The sequence below is a fragment of the Cygnus atratus genome, chromosome 6, assembly GCF_013377495.2.
Source record: "Cygnus atratus isolate AKBS03 ecotype Queensland, Australia chromosome 6, CAtr_DNAZoo_HiC_assembly, whole genome shotgun sequence".
NCBI lineage: Eukaryota > Metazoa > Chordata > Aves > Anseriformes > Anatidae > Cygnus > Cygnus atratus.
In genome coordinates this window covers 21,180,120-21,199,973 of record NC_066367.1, presented here as the reverse complement: position 1 = coordinate 21,199,973, position 19,854 = coordinate 21,180,120, and the positions used below count along the sequence as shown (strand labels likewise).

General features: G+C 39.9%; 1 protein-coding gene across 4 annotated transcripts in view; it reads left to right on the top strand.

Annotated features, from left to right (window-relative positions):
* CSRNP3 (cysteine and serine rich nuclear protein 3) overlaps nucleotides 1–19,854 on the top strand; it is a 92,279-nt gene that overhangs the window by 52,805 nt on the left and 19,620 nt on the right. For 3 of the 4 annotated variants that reach the window (XM_050711726.1, XM_035536850.1, XM_035536849.1), the window contains exon 3: nucleotides 18,035–18,205. In XM_050711726.1, the coding sequence (XP_050567683.1) occupies nucleotides 18,035–18,205 (171 nt within the window). Of the gene's footprint in view, nucleotides 1–3,790; nucleotides 3,839–18,034; nucleotides 18,206–19,854 lie in introns of those variants that run through there. The other variant, XM_035536851.1, reaches the window with a different exon arrangement.

Sequence of the window (19,854 nt, the reverse complement as noted above, 5' to 3'; positions counted from 1 at the left end):
ATAAATATTTCACCATTTTCTCTCAAAGATGTGCATTTTTAGTTTTGTAGAACTACTGAAATGGCAGAGTTCCATGGGAAATTTGTGGTTACACCTCTTCCTGAGCTCAAATTAGAGGAGTTTGCATGGGCAAGATTTGTGATCATTCCTTCAGTAAAATCTATACATCATCCACTTCGAAACGTGGAAGTCAGTTCTGAGGTATTTGGCTGCTGTAGCTCATAAAATACAAGCCATGGCCTCCAAGCCATGCTGCTTCTAAGAGCGGGAGCAGAGCATGTGTGTGGTCTATAGGATGCATTTCATAAATCCTGGGCTTCTGATCTATTTTGTCACTGGACTGCAAAAAAGTTTGAGCAAAGTCCTCTTTCCTCATGATGTGGAAACTTGCATTACTGGTGTATTTGGCAAAATGGGTGCTCTCTCTTGCATTTTATTCTAAGTTACAGGATTCGGCTGTTTAGGAAAAACAAGACATTGAGTGCAAAGAGCTCCTTTTTGTCTCATGAAATTGAACAGTGCTGTCCCAGTAATTGTTTTGATTCATATCCACATCATCCAACTGAGATACAGGATACTGAACAGCATATTATGCTCAATGTATAGCAAAGCAATTTAGTTGTATAAGGTGGGAATGATCTGAAGTTTAAATTCTAGTCTACTTTTTGATAAATGGCTGGTGTTCTTGTTTTTTTTTTTAAATTCCGTGCAAGATCTTTATTTCAATGCCTGTAATCTGTGTATAAAAGTATTCAAGTTTAAATGCATACAGGCTAGAATAAAGCAGGCTTTAGCCAGTTATTCCGTTATAACAATGGAGGTGATTTGATGTCCAAACTTGCTTAACCTTGCTTAACAATTCCCTTTTGCTGTAGCTTCTGTAGAATAGGAAAGCAGTTCCTCTGAACTGGTCTTCTTTCAGAGCAGATGTAGGATCTGGCAGACGAGTTACCTCTATGTACAATTTGTTGGCAGGTTCTCGATTCTGTTTTCATTTGAATTCACTAGGAGCCTTATATTAGAGAAGAGAGCCCTTCCTTACCTCTTGGCACCAATGTGGGACTTCAGGTGGAATAATTGCTAAGTATTTGCACATCATTCTTCCACTGGTGCTTCAAGGAGAGGTGGTTTTAGATTTTCCTAAAGAAGTCTTGTCTGTTACAGGACAAGTCCTGTATGATGAGTGTAGTTCAAATCTGTTTCTGCTGTGGAGTGACAAGGGAGGTCTGGTTTCTAACGTCAGTATGGGTTCTTGCCACTGTGAAACTCTTGGGTGATCTTTAACTCCTTGGGGGTGAAAAGGCATTTCCACCATAGTATGATGGAGCAAAAATTCCACAGGATGGCTCTGATAAAGACCTCCTTCTATTTAGTACACCTGTAAGAATAGAGTATGGAATATATATGGAATATATAGCATATAGTTAGCTTCCTGAAAATGTCATTAGAATTAGGAAATTCCGAATTCCACTGTGGTGGACTGAAGCATTTTTTCCCAACCTTGAAGAGCTAAATAACTGAAGCTGCCTTTTGTGTAGCCTGAAGACTGCCTGCTGCTATTGTCTCCCTGCAAAAACAACTCATTCAACTCATTCCTGCAGGCTGGTTTAACAGTATCATGTTTTTGAATCTGTTTTCCTCTAACCTTCTTTCAAGTTGTGAAAAGGGCTCCATAGTATATATGATGGCACCCAGAAAATGTGACGATAGTACTCTTTTCCTTACCAGTTTTTGTTCTTTCCATCTGCCAAACATTTGGTCGTCCCCCCCCCCTCCATCCCCCCCCCAGTGCTACTGCAGCAAAAATGCCTGCCTTTTGTTTATGTCTTCCTACACTAGCATTGTGACATCATCAATGATATCGCCAGGGGAAAAAATATTCGTAGCTGTAGTTAAACCAGCTGTTCGTTAGCAACCCATCTAGTCTGCTTTCATTTCTTTTCATTAATGTATATGTGGTAGTGTTTCCTGCTTAAAAGATGTGGAAGGTTCTCTGCCACGAACCATCTGCTCTGTTGTTGTCTTTGGGTAGATAAAAATGGTGGCATTTTAAAATATACACGTTCTTGGTAATGGAATTTTTTATTTAACAAAACGATAAGATTCTAGAAGAGATTCATCACTGGATTTAGCTGTGGGTAATTCTCTGTCCTTTACTACCCATCTTTCGTAATTCAGTGTAATCATAGAGACTGCATACCAGATGATAGAAAACCTTAATAGTACATGATGAGTAAGATGCAGAGAACAATAAAGAATTTGAGAGTTTTGTCACTGATTTGCATGACGACAGTAAAGTGCATGAATTTGTTCGTCACGCTTGTTCCTTCCATGCAAATCAGTGGCAAAACTTCCATAAGACCAGAATAAAGCCAACAAAGAGCAACAAGCTGTCATTTATTCTAATGAGGGGGATTTTAAATAGAAGAAGTTGGTATTTCATTTGTGGAATGTTAATGAGAAAACAGTTTCTTTTTTGCCAACTTGCGTTTTCAAAATGCTATGAATTGTTCCAGTGATAATTCACAATAAAATAGCTGCACCTTTGCAGTGTTAATGTTAGGGTTAATTACTTGTTCAGTACCTCTTTTTTGGATGGAGATGTTCATTTATCATCACTAGCTCTATGTTAGAATCGAATACCAGAATATTCTGGTTAGGATATCTCCAGTAATTCCATAGTGGATTCCTGATACTGATACATCACTAATGGAAAAAAATATAATTTTATTTTTTATTTTATATATATATATATATATATATAACATATGTAAAATAAAGCATTTGTGTAAGTGTTGTTGTGATTTTGAATGTGATTATTCACTTAATCCAATATAAAATCCTCATAAGGTAAATATTAAGCTTTTAGCCAATATAAAATATTCTTTACAATTTGTGCAAAAACACTCAAAAAAAAACCAACAACAACATGAAAACACAAACCACTGAGCGTCATCACATATTATTAAGAAGCGATCAGACTTCATTGTGTACTATATAATTTGTCATTTGGATCTGGGAATAATCCTTGCTCAAAAGGCCAATTCTTACTCACCTGAGTAGTCTCACTGAAACCAGCAAAACTAATTTTATGACCAAAGATTACAGGATAATGCCCTTGACTGACGAGACAAATTTAAATCAAGGGCTGCTTTTTGGGAGCAATTTTTCATTTAGAAGCTTGTCCTCTACATAAAGGATAAACAGTGGCAGATCAAATGTGTTGGCACAATATTACCTCTTCAGAATATTAATTTCAGTGTGCATGATGTGTAGAGTGATGCAGATAATGCAAGGTTTTTGCTACTGCCCACAAGAAAAAAAATACTTTTTAAAACTCTTGAATTTCTACTTGAACCTTCATTACAATGGGAATAATAATTAAAAATAAAAAATAAAAAAAAAAAGTTGAGGGGGATTTCCACAATGTCTTCTGTATTAATGAGCTAAAGGAGCTTTACAATTTGTTATTCTTTCCTCATGGTAGTCCTCAGCTGATTAAAAATAAATAAATAAAAAAATCCATAGACAGTGAAATCAGTGGCATGCCTGGCTTTCTCAGACAAAACTCCCATGTGATCACACAGGCAGCCTCAGTGAGACTGAAGCTGCTCAGCAAGCAGTAGGTAATGAGTCTTTGTGCAGAGTGCAGCTCTTGTCGCTGAACAATAAAGCATATGGTACCAGCAATAAAACACAGGGCTGGGAAATTTAAGAAGATTCTGCTGGAACTAGGAAGACAGTGAATATATCACACGTTATAAAATGATGATCAGTCTGTTTGGGTTCCTAATTAATAAAAGCACTGCATGGATTGGAAAAACAACAATTTGAACAGGTCAGTTTTTTTTTTTTTAATATAGATTATTCACACACTTTAGTAGTGAAAATGTAAGTGGTGGTTTTGCTATTTCCTTATTTTTAGTAAAGTCAGGTTTTTTGTATTTGGTAAGGTGGGATTGGAAAGATGCATGGTAACGTGATACCAAGCTAAACTGTATAAATTTTGTGATCACATTCATTGTAAAAATGTTTCTAGTGTTATTCCTATGCAATTCAAAATTCAATTATGCATGAAAATCTGGATAGCAAGTAAAATTAAATTTATGCTAGATGTATCGTTTGCCAATATCGTAAGATATTTTAACAACAACAATCTATTATTGCGCTATGTATTCAAGCCTAATTCTTTCTCGATAGGAGAGCTGTAGCGTTTGTTTAGCGTCTAAAATAACAGAACATCGCAGCGTAGCTGAGTGCACTTGGATGTGTTTTCGGATTTGCCTAGCTAATTTTGAAGGTGGTGGTTGTGGCGGTTATAATACGGTTGTACTGAGTCCGCATCGGCGCGCTCCATCTCTGCGTTCGCTCTGCTCTTGTGTTAGCAGCACAGGCTCCGTTGTTATTTCCAGGCGGGTGTTGATCCCCTCGGCGCCGCGGCTACCCTGACCCCACTCGGTGTTCTCTGAAGGCCGGCCCGGCGGCTTCGGCAGCCCGCGGCCACGATCGCTTCTCCCCCGTCCCGCGGCCCCTCGCCGCCGGCCCCCAGACGCTTCTGTGCACACCTTCCCCCTTTCTGCACCGCTCCTACAGCGCAGTCGCTGCCCGGCGGCACCGGGCCGGGGCCTCACGACCCCTCGGCTGCTCCCGACCGCGCCGCTCGCCCCCGCCGGTTAAAACACGAGGGCAGGAGGAGGCGGCGCAGGCCGCGTTGCGGGCCGGCACGGGCCGCGCTGCCCGTACGGCAGGGGTGAGGGGGCGCGCCCCCGCCCTCCCCGGCCGCCATCCCGGCGGGCTGGGTCCAGCGTGCCCCGCGGCGGGGGCGGGGCCATGCAAACGAGGCCCGGGGCGGGCAGCGCTGCTGCGGGGCGGCGGCCGCGGGGCCCGGCCGGGCGCTGCCCGCGGGGAGGGGCAGAGCGCGGCGCGGGGCTGCTGCCATGGGGCTCGCATCGCGCCCGGCCCTGGCTCCTCCTGCACCGCACGGCCGCGGCTTTAGGGAAGGCCGGGCTCTACTTGCGGGTAGCGCCCCAGCCTGCGTGATGGTGCTCCGCGATCGCTGCCTTCGAGCGTTTCTCCTGTAAAAACCGCTGCTGTAGCAAGCACTGATACAGCTCAGCCTGCGCTTTAGACAATGGGTCTAAAAGGGGGGTTGCTCTAAAAGGGAAGTATTTGCTTCATGATATTTCTTGCGTTTGCTGGCACTCTCTCTAGTGGGGAACACTTAAATCCCAGTAACGTCTGCGGTGTATTAACCATCCGACTGGATGGCATGTGCTGAACTTGCCACTTTAAGCTAATTTAAATGGAAAAAATCATAGCGAGTCTTGCAATTATCATAATTGCCATATTTGTACAAAAACCTGGATTTCAAGATTCGATTTCTGAGGCAGTTAGGTACTTAGAGTAAGTACGTACATAGATGAAATTATTGTTTTCTACTAAAAAACAACAGGAGCATCACTGCAGCCTTCTCACTGTTTTAAGGGAATCTTTACGTATACATATGTAGACAGAGAAGAAAAACACAGTTTTCCTGTGGACAAAACCATCATGGTTCAGGGATTCATGCTCTGAATTGCTCCCAGTATTAATTTATTTAAAGAAATGTAAAGAAAAAAAAAACACCAAAACTCCTGGAGCAAGCGGGTGTGGTGTTCTGTGTTCACGTGTTCAAGTTATGGTAATTTTGAAATGCACTTTTTTCCTGATCCAAACTCCATTAAAACTGGCTTATAGAAACATTTTGCTGCAACTTGATGGTGGCCTTCTTTGAGCATCATAAATAGCACCAAGTCTTTCTGTTGCATCAGAGATTCTGGAGACAGAAACGTAATGTTGACCTCCTCCATAACTGAAATTGTGTTAATTCTGCTCTTCCCAATTTACTTCAAGAGCTGAGAAGTCCAGGTCTGGTGTATAATGTTTTGGTTTGTGCATGCACAATGTTTATCATGTTCAGTGTCTTAGATATGTGGTCTAACTTATTTATTGGAAGGAGAAATACACTTTTGTTGAAAAACATGTTGATTTCAGCAGATGTAATAGACAAATAATAAGGTTTAAGTTTACTATTAATTGGATTAATAAATCTTGGCATAGGGTACATAGTGGAGAATGTTTGGAAATTCATTCTAAAGCTTAAATATTTCCTCTGAAGTAGCAACAGATGCTGCTTTATAAAGCCCTTACTTGCTCTTAAAAGATACTTCTGCTAACTGAACCTTGAAGTTTAGCTTTTTTCCTCCCCAAATAAGTAGATAGAAGGTCATGCTGAAGCGAGGCAGGTATAATCTATGGTAAGATCAGTAAAGCTGTTTGAAAGATAAACTTACATGTAGTTTGTCTGTGTCTATCTTTATCCTTGCTCTGAACCAATTAGGAAGCTGAGAAAAAATAGATTTATCAATGTGGCATTTTCTCAGTAAAATATCACCAAACACCATCACAGCTTTAAAATGTTGATGCCATATGAAGTCCTTCTAGTGAGATTTGATCACTGTTGTTACATTGCTCTTTTGTAGGTTTTTTGACCCTGAGAAAGGGATTGAATGTAGCAAAAAGACAGATATGACTCATCTGCAAACACACACAAACTGGAAAGATTTACTTGGTTAAAGAGATCTGAGATACATAGTAGGGCTTTAATTTCTCTCTCTCTCCACAATATGGATACCATATTCTAATGAAACCTGTGGCAAAGAGAAATTGTGAATAATTGCTAACAACAACAACAAAAATCTGATTTTTTTTTCTATTTCATTTGTACATGTAATTCTGTCCAACAAATGCCCTTCCTCTAGTCTTACTCCCCCCACGCCCCCATGTTTGTATTTCTAGGCCCTCTGCATCAGTTCTCCATCACTTCATAGCTGTAATATCTGTTTTTCATAATGAAATAGGGAAAATGGGAAGAGGAACAGAAATATGTATCAACATAAAAAGTTGATGGAAAATCCACTTAATATATCAGCTGCTTGAGGTTTTCAGTTTTTTTAAGTTAAAATGAAAAAATTTAAGAAGTATCCTTGCTTATAACTTAACATTGAAATGTATCAGACCACTTATATTTAGCCTTTCTGACAAAAAGATAAATATCTTTCAGTTACTACTACATACATCTTTTTATAAAATATTTATCTTCATTTTCTGACTCAGTGTGGGGCTGGTTAGTATCCTTCTCTTTCATAAACAATTAGGCTTTGCATATTTACCTGTATGGAGTAGTGTGAAGTAGAAAACATGGGCTACAAGGTACAGAGTCTGACCCTCACCAGTCTTTCTGAGGGATCTGGGCAGCAACTAGAACATCATTTACCAACTATAGCTTCACCAGCCCATAGAGTCCTTGGATTTTGTTGTGGAAATGTAATCAAGTGATGCTTTTATATAGGGTAAGACTGTCGCATGAATAAGGCTCTGGGTAATGGTAGCTTTCATTAGCGTTCTGCCTCTTTGAGGGCAGCAAGAGGAGTTTGGTGTTGTGTTACATTTACTTACTTCATACTGGTAAATCATTTTTACATGTGCCTATAAATAAGTAATTTTGTTCATCTGTGCTGCAGATCAGGATAAATCGGTCTGTGTTGAGCTCCATGCTGCTGCAGCTATTCTAGTGTCAGTACCCTAGCTAGCAGGCATAAAGCTAGCGTGGGGATCTATAAAACACTGCAATAAACGTGCTGTCTGCTTAAAGCAGAGGGAGCTGCCCTCGTGTCACCGCCGCTGCTGCCGCACAGCCCTGCCGACTGTGAAGCGGGGGCCGAGCCAGGCACGGGGCTGACATTTCCCTACCGGGGCTGCAGCTGCTTCTGAAACCCATCTCCTCGGGCTCCTGCAGGCGGAGGCTAAGGCTCCTCCGGCGCCCGGGAGCGTCTGGGTGCTGCTGCTGCTGCTGCCGGGGTGAACTCGGCCGATACAGCTGTGGTGGTGGGAGGTTGTTCTTTGAGTAGGAGCCTGAATTCAGCAGCCAGCTTACCAGGGATTTGCAATTTTCTCTTTATTAGAATTAAACAGAGTGTACAATTAGCCTAGCATGGATATGTTAAAAAATGTGAGTTGGATCACAGATGTCTCCAGTTGTTTTTCCTAAGAACCAGCAAATCTCTAGCAAGTGTCATTTGTGTGGGGGTGAAAGGGTAAACAAAAAAAATGTTGAAAGCCACAAAATTTATTTATTCATTGTTTTTAGTGTGCATAATAAATGATACCACTACTTATTTCCAACACGAACTGTGAGAGCTGAGCAGTCTATTCTCAAGCCAACGTTTTTGTCTTCAAGTGTTTAATTGCTGTGTGGGGAGGGAAACCCCACGACTCTTGGGGGACTTAAAGTGCTCGCAGAGTCCCCATTGTTTTGCTCTCCTGCAGTACCAGAGGCTTTGTTGAACCTTTGCTTTCAAAGTAGCTTAAGGTTTAATTTTGTAGCTTTCGGTTAAGTTGCTCAGTTGTTTACCATTATGCCCTCCTCACCCACTGAGATTTCTAAGCAAGCGTCTTTAACATTAACACGGCAAAGTGAAAATCACGGAGTATTAATCTTCTTGTGTCAGTTCCCCTGGAAAAGACAGAATAATCAGAGATTTGATAAAGCAAAATAAAATATATCAAATTAAAAAGAAAAAACACCATACCTATGTTTGAAAGTGTAAGCCACATACCTTCACAGCAGGGCTTTTCAGGAGAGCATAGGGCAGATAATTAATTTTGTCCCAGAAGAATCCGCTGGCTGAGATGTTGTTGAATGGTCACAAGGTGCTTACAAGTCAGGCAGTGCTATGGCATTGTGGGCTAGCTGCTTTGTTTCTATTCATCACTGACTTGGTGACAAGTGTCTTGGGAACTGGATGGGTACACATACTTATTATTAGATCTGCAGCTCTTTGGTCAGCCTTCTGGAAGAGTTTCCGGCTTTGAAACATAAAGTGAACTGAACTGAAAAGGATTTTTAGACACGCTTCTTCTGATTCCAAGCCACTACAGCCATAAATTCCAGATTGTCTTTAATATTAAAAAAAAAAAAAAAAAAAAAGTGTTAACAGTCAAGTTAATACAATTAGGATCTAATTTTAGATCAATCTTTCGTGGTCTATAGCTTTACATATTCATGCTGTGATAGAGTCATACATTTCCTTCGTGGGGTGTTGTGTTGAGGTGCAATCTTGTGAGTGAGTAAGGACCAATGTATAATTTTTGCTGGCCAAAACTACAAAGTTATTAAGGGTAAGATTGGTTGTAATTGAATATACGCTTTAAAAATCCTACCTTTTGAGTTTGTCAGGCATTAAAATTACTGAGAAAATAGTATTGTAGACAAATGTTTCAGTTTATTGATTACACATGTTTTGCCTCTACCTAAAAATCAACCTTTTCATTCTGTGGTCACTAAATTCAGGAATTTGAAATCTGAGTTTAGCTGATCTTTTTGACTGATTTCTTAAGGAAATAGGCTTATGCAGTTACGATTTCATTGTGCCTGTCATATTGTCCCATATGTCCGTTTTGTTTTCCTTATTATTTTTTTAACCCCTTACCTCATTTCAGCTGGGTTTCAAAGAGTAGTAGATTGTCTTCAAGTATTCTACAAATATGTGGTGAGGTAGAGAAGAGAATGGTAGTTTACAGCAATGAAAAAAAAAAGTTTTCACTATGACTAAATCCCTGAATATCAAGGTAACCACACAGAATGTGTCAAATGCTCTGGGGAAGAGCATCAGTGAACCAAACCTCCTCCTGTGCCTCAGGTAATCTAGCCACAAGATGCACATCCATAAAGAATCAGGCTCCCTTAGTTTCACAGAGTATTTTTTTGTAAATCTGAAATTAAATTCTGCTTGTATTTCTAGCTGATAACTGAATAGCTTGTTTTTAGCTGGTGCTAGTTGTAGAAGAGAAGGTGAGTTGTCAACACTACGTATGTTTCAGTGGCAGGAGGAGACTTGTCAGTTGTATTATTATATCAGTTAGGTATTGCCTCCATTCAGTAATGAGTTGTGCATCTTACGGGTTTTTCAGTGAATTTTCCTGTTTAGTGTTTATTGTCAACATAATACTATTGCTAAAAAAATCCAGGATTTTTAAAAATAAACATACTGTTTTTTTTCTGGTTGAGTAGATAGTGAAACATCAAAAGGTAAATAATAGAAGAAAAAAAAACCAACAACCTTCTTTTAAATTAAGTATGATTTTTGTGGGCCTGAATGCCTCCTTAGTACTGTCTTGGGTGTGCATTAAACCTGCAAATTGTAACATTTTATGTTGGTTGTACTTTGTCCTTGATTTAGACATGAAAGCTTGAATTATTATAGCCATAAAGCTATTTTGGAAGATAGTAGTTTCAAAACATTACAGCCTTCCAGTAGATATTAATATTTTATATTTTCCAGTCTGAATAGTTTTATTGACTATTCTCTGGAGAAGAAGATGCACTTAAACATCCTTTTACTAATTTTGGCTAAGCCTTGAATGAAGACATGACTTTATGCTCATGCCATGGAGCATGCTCATTCATTTCTTTGCTGGTAATTGAATGATATCTCCTCCTGAACAAAATTATTTTTGTTTACAGGGGCCTGTTTCATATATACTGTTCATCAAATATATCTGCTAAAGAAACTAATGTGAAGTAATGGTTTTTCTGGTATTTTCGAGCTGCTGTTTAGTTTCTAGCATTTTTTTTTCCCAGTTTACTGGTAGACAAAGGTGACAGAGTCAATCTCTTCAAGAAGTGTCTTGAGCTACCATAGACATTAATCTGTGACCATGTCACCAAACTACTATTAATGGCTGTACAAATACGTATTTGGTGTCTGAAAAATTCTCCAGCCTTGTGAGGATATTAGATAATTGGCTTAATACTGTTCTTTCTATTCTTTCTGTTTAAAAACAAGATGTTTGGGAGTTTTTTTATGGCTTTGGTCTTCAAAAAAGAGACAAGGGACAAAAAAGCACGACAAACCAAAATTTCTTGCTTGGCTGCTTGTAAGTTATCACATTCCCACCCCCCCCACAAAAAAAAAAAAAAAAAAGCTCACACTGTAACTTTTAAATGACTTGTTGTTGAAGTTGGAAAGACATGATCCAACCGTCTGGGCTCCACACAAATTTGTGTGTTCTCTCTCAGAGAAAACCTGGAGGCTCCTGGAGCTTCCTGGTCTGTATCAGGACTTGCATGGGCACAGGAGAAGGTATTCCTGCAGCTGTGCCTTTTCTTAAGTGGCTGTGACAAGGCAAAGGCATTGGGTTGGACACAATCATCTGCCAAGCTGGAATTTGAACGCTGAATTAAGGAGAGGAAAGTTGAAACAGCTTCCATTAGGGAACGTGCTGAGCATGCCTATTGTATAACAAACTGCAGCAATACTAAAACACAAATGGCTGCTGGCTGTGCACAGGCAGCTCTTTAATATCTCAGGATTTGGTGCATAATAAACTGAGACCATTTTTCATTCTACTTATGCTATGAATTCTTATTAACAATATTTGGTAAGGCATATTAAACATCTGCATCAAATGTGTATACGTAATTAAATTTTTTCAGTGTATGACAAAAGGAAACTTGTGTTAGAAGAGCAACAAAAATTTGCAAAAAGAAGCAATGAATAATTGGGAAATAGCATAATTCTTGCACTCATATGACCCTTTACTTTGTATTTATTTTGATATCCAAATCAGTATGTTTACACTTCAGAGATGCCTGCTGAAGCTACGAATACATTTCACAGCACCGTGACTGTATTAGGGCAGCATTCTGCTGGACAAATCAGTTCTGCTGAGAAGCAAGGTATATTGGTACAACTCATCTGCTTCTGCTGTTTGTGCTGGCTTGCTCAAAGTGAGCTAAGCTAGTGCATGTCCTTAGCTACATGATCAAATACATAGCATAGATGAATACCTGCGGCATGATAACACAACTTCAAGGACGTCCATGTTTTTTATATCTGCTTTGTTTACCATCGCCTTTATAACTGGCCTTCAGTGATCATGACAGCACATGACTGCGCTATTTGATTTATAATTTTTCTTAAACAGTGGAGAAAAATTGAAACTCAGCATTTTTGGATCAGCTTCCATTTTCTGTAGGAAATGAATTTTTTACTTAAGCCTAAAATCCTCTGTTTTTCTCTCTACGGTTTTACCTCATCTGTTGTGCTATTACTCAGTCCGTATTGCCATTAATTGTCAAGAACTTACGAATGTTCATTTGTTTAGGCACTTCTTTTATATTTGAGAGATGTCTCTACTAATAATTTCAGGTCTTTTCCTCAAAGTCCTAGGGAGTGAGAGTGCTTTCAGCCACAGCAGTTGCAAGATTGTGTTTTGTTTGTTGTACTTTTTAACACAGATAGAACATTTCCCTGGTGTTTGTTCACAAAAGTAATTGGACTAATAAATAACTGAAAATAAGTCTTAAAATAAATGGGCAAAAAGTGAGAGAATAAGAGCAAGCTTATTCTGAGAGCAAGTTCCTGTTTCCAGAAGAACATATTTAGAGGTCAGAATAGCCAGCATAATTGATTCCTGCCAGAGGCAGTATGAATTTATATCTTTACCCTTGACTTGACTTCTAGCCTGTATTTATTTAGCCGTTTAAGTTGTTGTAGCCATTTCACTTGACCATCTCCTTTGGCAGCCTCATTGTTGCCACTTCACTTCCTCCATCATAATGGAGTCATAATGGCTGGAAATATTTTTGAAAGAAAGTGTGTATAGGCTACAACAAAATTCTGTGTCACTGTCTAAATGCAACTGTTAATGCCCTCTCAATTAAATCAAGCACTCTTGTAGAGGATATATTTCCTGACTAAATATTTAAAATCTCATCTTGCTTATATGTTAACTGTGATATGTAAATGTAACATTTAAAATACCTAATTAAGAGCGTTAAGAAAGCTGAGTTGATTTTAAGGTGGCCAGAAAACAAATTAATGGAATTCAGTTGCCTTTTACTGAAGGGGGGAAGAGGGATCAATGTTCAGAAAAAGGATTATGAAACAAGCAGGCCAAGCTATCTTTGCCCTAGAGATCCTATTATTTAGTACATCTGCTTTTGTTTTCAAATATTTCCTCTTAAAGTCTTTTAGAATTTGTCAGACTCCCATCGTTTTTAAAGACAAGTCACAATTACAGTGCCAGGAGAAGTGTTACTGATGCTGCAGTCCAGTAACATGCTGTAGGGAGGAGCACGTGTTCTGTAGTAGTGTCGAGACAGCTGTAAAATACCCTGTACTTCCAGCAACTCATTTTGACCGAAATATATTTTGTTACGTGGTAAGGAGAGGCTGTGGTTTTTGAGGACTGCAGATCTTTAGCTTCTGAGTAAGGTTTCAAGATTAGTCCCTAAGTCACCTCACCTTAGTGGAATAAGAAGCAAGGTAATTAGAGATTAGATGGTTGAATGTTAAATGTTTTAATCCGTAACTTCTGGATGGTTACCATTCAGCATTGAACCCCAACTCAGCTGTTTGGTATGTGAGATTCCTGTGCTGCACAGCCACAGTCCAGACCCCTGTCCTGAAGGCAGGCCCATGTATCTTCAAGAACAGAGCCTAGGTCACTCTTACAGCAACTTTATTTTAAAAATCTGCTGCTGAATAGGTGTCCTGTCTTTCACACAGTAATTTAAGTTAAGAGAGCTCACCAGGACGCTGGAGACCTGAATCTGTTTTTCAGGAATTGCTGCCTCTGAGCTATAGCTTAGAGAGACTCTTAGTCCTCTGTCTAGATGGGGACCGTTGTACTCTGTAGAAAATAATGCCAAGATTCATAGGCCAGAGAGAGTGTGCACAGGTAGCTTGCCAAGTGTTCTCTTGTATTAAGTAGCCTTCAGGTACATAAACAATCACTCATGGGATTGGGCCCAGCCCAACCCTTTCTGTCCGTTTTCAACATGCACTACAAAATCACGTTCCACTTTTCTTTTGTTCTTAGACACCTTGCTTGGAAGAACACCAAGTTTCCAGCTCCCAGGGAGACCTGGACATGAGTTACTCAAGCATCTCAAAGCTCTGTAACTTTTGAGTATGTGCAGATGCAGCCTTTATGCCAGGGGAACTTGAAAGTGAGACCCTGAAAAAGCTTAAATGCCCTTGAAGAAGTGTGTGACAGATAGGTAGAGTCTTTCAGGAAAGCAGTTTTTATTTAAGGACTGGACAGTCAAAAGACAGGGGCATTGAAGTGGTTCAAAAGTTATGGGCTTCTTAGCAGAAAGCCACTGTTTTCCAGTCAGCAGACAGTAATCAGCCATTTCTGTGTCCCTGTGCCAGTGCAAGGGGTAAAACAAGCACGTGCAACTGTGACTAGTCGAGGCTGTACTGTGTGTGCTTGGCAGTGCGTACCTGCCCAGGTTCCACACCAGGTCTGCTTGCCTTTTTTTTTTTTTTTTTTCTGGCCCTAGTGAACATGGTGTCAGTTCCCAGAATCAGGAGGGCTGTGTTAGGGACCAGAGCTCCCTGTACGTTACACTCAGGAGTTGGGTACCTTCTGTTGAGAATCTGTTTCGCGTTCTGGGAATCATTAACTCAGAATTGTGAAGAACCAGTTTGAATAGTAACTGTGTGTGCAAGTGCTTTCAGATCTGCACATTTTATCCCCCCACTTTCTCTTCCTTGTTCTGGCTGTGCTGCTTTGACGAGTTTCCCAGAGGCAGAATCACAGATTCAGAATGGTTGAGGCTGGAAGGAGCCTCTGGAGGTCACCTGTTCCAAACCCCTGCTCAAGCAGGGCTACCAGTTTGTGTTCCAGTTTGTGCCCACTGTCTCTTGTCCTGTACTGGACACCACTGAAGAGTGCTCCATCATCTTTGCACCCTTCCTTCAGGTATAGACATTGATGAGATCCCATCTGAGCCTCCTCTTCTTCAGGCTGAACGGTCCCATCCCTCTCAACCTCTCCTCATAGGAGAGGTGCTCCAGTCCTTTGATCGTCTTGGTGGCCCAACGTCGGACACCCTTCAGGATGTCCACATCTCTCTTGTACCAGAGGACCAGAACTGGACACAGCACTCCAGGTGAGGCCTCAGTGCTGAGAATGTTAAGAGTTACGCAGCTATGAGACTGCAAATGTAGGCAGTAACACACGTTCAGGCAACTGCAGTGGATTGACAGGCTCAGCTTTGGGCTGAGGAACTTGATGTTGCGGTTCTGTTTGTGTCTCCATCGCCATGCCCTCCCTGTACCCCCGCATATACCCCCACCAAGTATAACTGTGTTTCCTAACTCCATATACATCACTGCATGCACTGCACCTCCATGGTAATCTAATTGCTTTTGGGGATTGAAATATAAGTATCACTATATAAATGCGGTAAGATCTCAGTGACTTCTCTTCAGCTATTTCCACTTTGTGGGAAGTACCAGTATGGGTGGGGTAAAGCTCTGGTAAATGCTCTGGTAAAGCATGTTGCTGGACATTGGTGTATTTTTGCTGCTCCTTACTGTCCAAAATATTGTAAAGGCTGGAACTGCTGTGATTTTGAAGGGTCTGTGGCTATAGTTTCGGGAGATTTGTTTTGTTGGTCTTTTTTCCCGATAAACTAATATGAAACTTGTTGCCTTGGGAGAGCAAGTCAAATGAATTTAAGAGGCTGTGCACTGTAATATAGCAACATTTCAGCCTTATGCTTGGGGGAAATTGACTGCAAGGATGAGGAAGCAGAGTCATGTATCTTGCAGTGGGTTGTGGCTGAATTTCTCATTCCATTGCTTTCCACTGAAGCATTAAATACTGACTGCTACTGGAGACAGGATATTAAATTTGCTGCAATCATGTATGTGCTTCTCAGAGCTTTTACTTCCCTAAGAGGTGAATGATCTCCTTTATTATAAAACTTTTGTTCTAGCCCTTGTAATTAAATAACATAATGAAAGTTTTGTATAATGTATCTGTAATTTCTAGTTTTGGCTTACAAAGGCAAGTTTAAACTTCCCCATAACTTCATCCTGCTGTGCTTAGAATCTGGCAGGCAATGTAAAATGCTTTATCAGCAAAGCAAAGCGAATAATTAGAACTAATTTCTGTTGCACTGGGGTGAAGCTGTACTATTCTTCAGTCTCCTTCCTAGCATTTCCTGCAGACAGACCTGTTTGCTGAATTACCATTTTGAATTAGTCTTACAGACTTTCTGTGACTTGATGAATCCATCAATATGTTTTTCATAGCTGTCAGCTTCAAACATCCATCTTTGTCCTGTTCTAGCTTCATATCAGGCCATAAGTTGGTTGCAAACCTCTGACAAGCTGCCTTTAATTTTTCACAGAAGGAAACTCATCTTAGGGCTTGAAGGGAGCTATGGGATGCATAGGAGACATTCAGCCTATTTGGTACTAGACTGCCTCTGAGGTTTAGCAAAGATATCTCAGGATCTATCAAAGTGCTTTCAGAACAGGATCAGAACATAGCTGCTACTTCAGTGAGACTACCTCTGTGATAATTAAAAAGATAAGAAGATGCAGGCTGAGGACAGCATTCTCTGGCTTCTGATGGAAGCAGCAGGTTATGACTCTTGTCCACAGTGGCTGTCAGCCCTCTGCCAAAAACAGGGTGCCCTCAGCCAGACTGCCTACTGGGCATGGCTCTGGCACCAGCTGCACCCTGCAGGATCCAGTGCTAGGTGGCCTGGGCCAAAGCTGTGACATGTGCTAATTAAGAAGTATGGCCACAACTGGAATCTGTGCCTTAACCTTGTCTCCTTTACTAGTAGTCATTTAGCCTGACATATGTTAGTTTCCTGACAGTTTCATGACTTTTTTTTTTTTTTTTTGGACAAACTTAATCATAAAAGTTTGGGTTGGAAGGGAGCTCTGGGGCTTCATTGTCTGAAGCAGAGTGTACCTGGCTTGGAAGCAGTTAGTCCTAGAGGTAGCTGCAGGGATTTAAGTTGTTCTGTTTGAGGGAGGAATGTGATTTTCTTTTTTTCTTGATTTTAGTGGGATTTGGCAGTACGCTGTGGTGTCCTCTAGATTTTGCATTCTGCTCGGCAAGTCTAGGATATCATCAATCCTAGATAAACTTCTTGCCTTGGATAAGTATTAGCACCGTTTACCTCTACAGTGCTGCAGGAGGCACCAGGGCAGGTGTGTCCTCTGAACAAGCTACAACCGCCCTTCACCTCTCCTCGGTTAGTTAAGGATACACTTTCTCCTTAATTATGTGATAGTCATTGTAAATTTCTACCTTTGGTGCTAAATTCCTGCTTGAATACTTAGCCTTATACTCTTCTATGCAACCTCAGGGGCATATTAGGCATCTCATTTCTTAAAATGGGGAGGAGAGAGTTTGGGAAGCCATTAGTATCTCTGACTGGAGTGAGGAATTTCTGAATTCTAAGGGTTTATCGAGTGTGAAACTGATACATGGTCTTTGTGACTTCATTGCCTTTTGTCTCTCTGTAATACCGAATTATCAGATAATACTTTACTTATGATTTCTTTTAGGTGTGATGTGAGCACTAATTAGATCACGTATTTGGCAGTGGGAACTGTAATGTTCAGTATGATTTATTCTTATTTAATTTCATCTCTGTTCGTGAACATTTCTTCCTCCCAAATGAGAGTGTTAGAAGAGAAACTCTGAATTTTTCTTTACGTTTCACAGCATAACCTAGATTGGGGCTGATGTCCATAGAAATCAGGGATGCTAAGCACCTTGCAACTCATGCACAGCATCAGGCTGTTGCAGTCACAGTTCTCCTTGGCCTGAAGAGAGTCTATATTTCAAATTAAATTTTTGTCTTTTCATGAAAAGGGATAACTTCCAAATGGCAAAAAATATACCCTGAAACCAGTCTGTTACCCATTATTCTAACAATATAACCATTTCCACAGATAGCAAGTTAGAGAGTATGATTTATGAAGGTTTTTTTCTTTCCTGTGGCTTCACCGTCTCCTAATTAATTATATCTAATCTCATACTAAATGGCTATTCAAGATGAGAAGTGGCAACTTATTGGTACTTCTAAATAAAAATGACTTTGGAGACTATGACTGCATATTCTGCAGTTGGATGTTTCAATGCTTCATTGCCTCTGTTCCTGCTACAGGTGCATGTGACAGCATTGCAGCGATGAGTGGAATTTTAAAGAGGAAGTTTGAAGAAGTTGATGGCTCCTCACCTTGTTCCTCTGTGCGGGAATCAGATGATGACATTTCTAGCAGTGAAAGTGCTGACAGTGGTGATAGTGTCAATCCATCCACTTCTAATCACTTTACCCGTAAGTACTAACGTTGCGTATCTAAACAATTCTTTCTGTTCCTCAAAATAAAATTATAATAATAATTACAAACACCATAGTTAGATAAACATGACGATTTAAAATTGAACAGATGATAAAACTGACTTTCAGAGTATGTGACCTGTTCAGAACAACTTAGCAGACCTGTACCTTTTTGCCTTCATGTTATCTATATAAATCTATTTGTAACTGTAAAAATTTGAAGTCACTTGGAAGCCCCTGACTGTTTGCTGTTTGAGTCATGTATCTCTGTGTATAATGTTGGGAGTCGTGCTTAAGGTATTTCAAGCAGGAACTGTAGGGAAGACGCTCTAGGTAAGCTTATTTATTTTCAATGGACAAATGTAATGCAGCTGTCAGCTATCTACAGTACTTTATTCTGAGAGTTCTTCTTCAAAGAAAATAGTACACTTTTTTTTTCTTTTTTTTTTCCGAATTGTGGAACATTGTGTATTAGACACAGAGGCACCTATCATTGCAGTAGTTTTTGTTCTTCAGGCAGGGGATGGTATCTCTGTACTCAGAAATTCTTTTGTGTAGAGATAAGCATTTGTTCTTAAGTTAGCAAAGCTAGGTAGATTATGTGGGCGGCATACACATATATGAGGAATTAATTAAGGTTTTGTTTTTGTAGTTTATGATACTTGGTGGTGGTTATGCTGTTTTAATGGTGAACTGCATGTTTTAAAAAGCTGGGGTTTCCATCCTTCAGCTCTGCTATATACAAATCTCTCCACTGGAGTCAGTGACTGTAAAGCTGTTTCTTAAAACTGTGGGCCAGGGAGTAGGTGAGGTTCCTTGTCACCACCCATATACAACATGATCCTTACAAATACATGGTTTAGCATGTGCCTAGAAATTGTGTTTGTACCATGTGATATGAAGGTTCTTATAATGGATTTGTCTGCCAAATGCTGCTGTGCAGTTTGAGATAGGGTTTCGATATGAAGGTTCAAATCTCCTCTTTGCTTCTGTGCAAAGGTTATGCAGACAAAACTTTTAAGAAGTATGTACGTGTAAAAATCTTTATGAAGCATATTATACTTAAGGTCCCCTACAAATACAGAATCTTCTATTATTGAAATGCTATAAAGGATTAAGTGACCCGATAAATCTCAGTAGTATTAAGAAACAGTTTGGTGGCAATATTACTTGCATGCTGATCTTTTAATTTTGTGTCTATTTAAAGACTTACGTGATTATTCATCACAGACTGAAAGCAGTTCTGTTACATCAGTCATTGCCACCCACATAGAAGACAGCAATTTTTTTGTGAATACACAAATACAAAGAAAGCTAGTAATTCAGAGGAGCATCTTGAAAGTTGTAATACATGCATATAACAATAAGCTTTGATTATAGTTGACACAATAAATAGTTTGGTTTCTCAATAGTACCTGGAAGGGAAACTATAGGATTTCTGAGTGTTATGATTAATGATCCATGTAACTGAGATATTTGTGGCCAGAGTAATAAATGCTGGTCAGTGCACGTGCACACACACACACACACAAATATATACACAAATTGTACGCACTACATTTATACATATACATATATACATCAGCTGGCAGTATGGAAATAGGAAAAGAAAATTGTCTGAACCATTGATACTACTTTTTAAACAG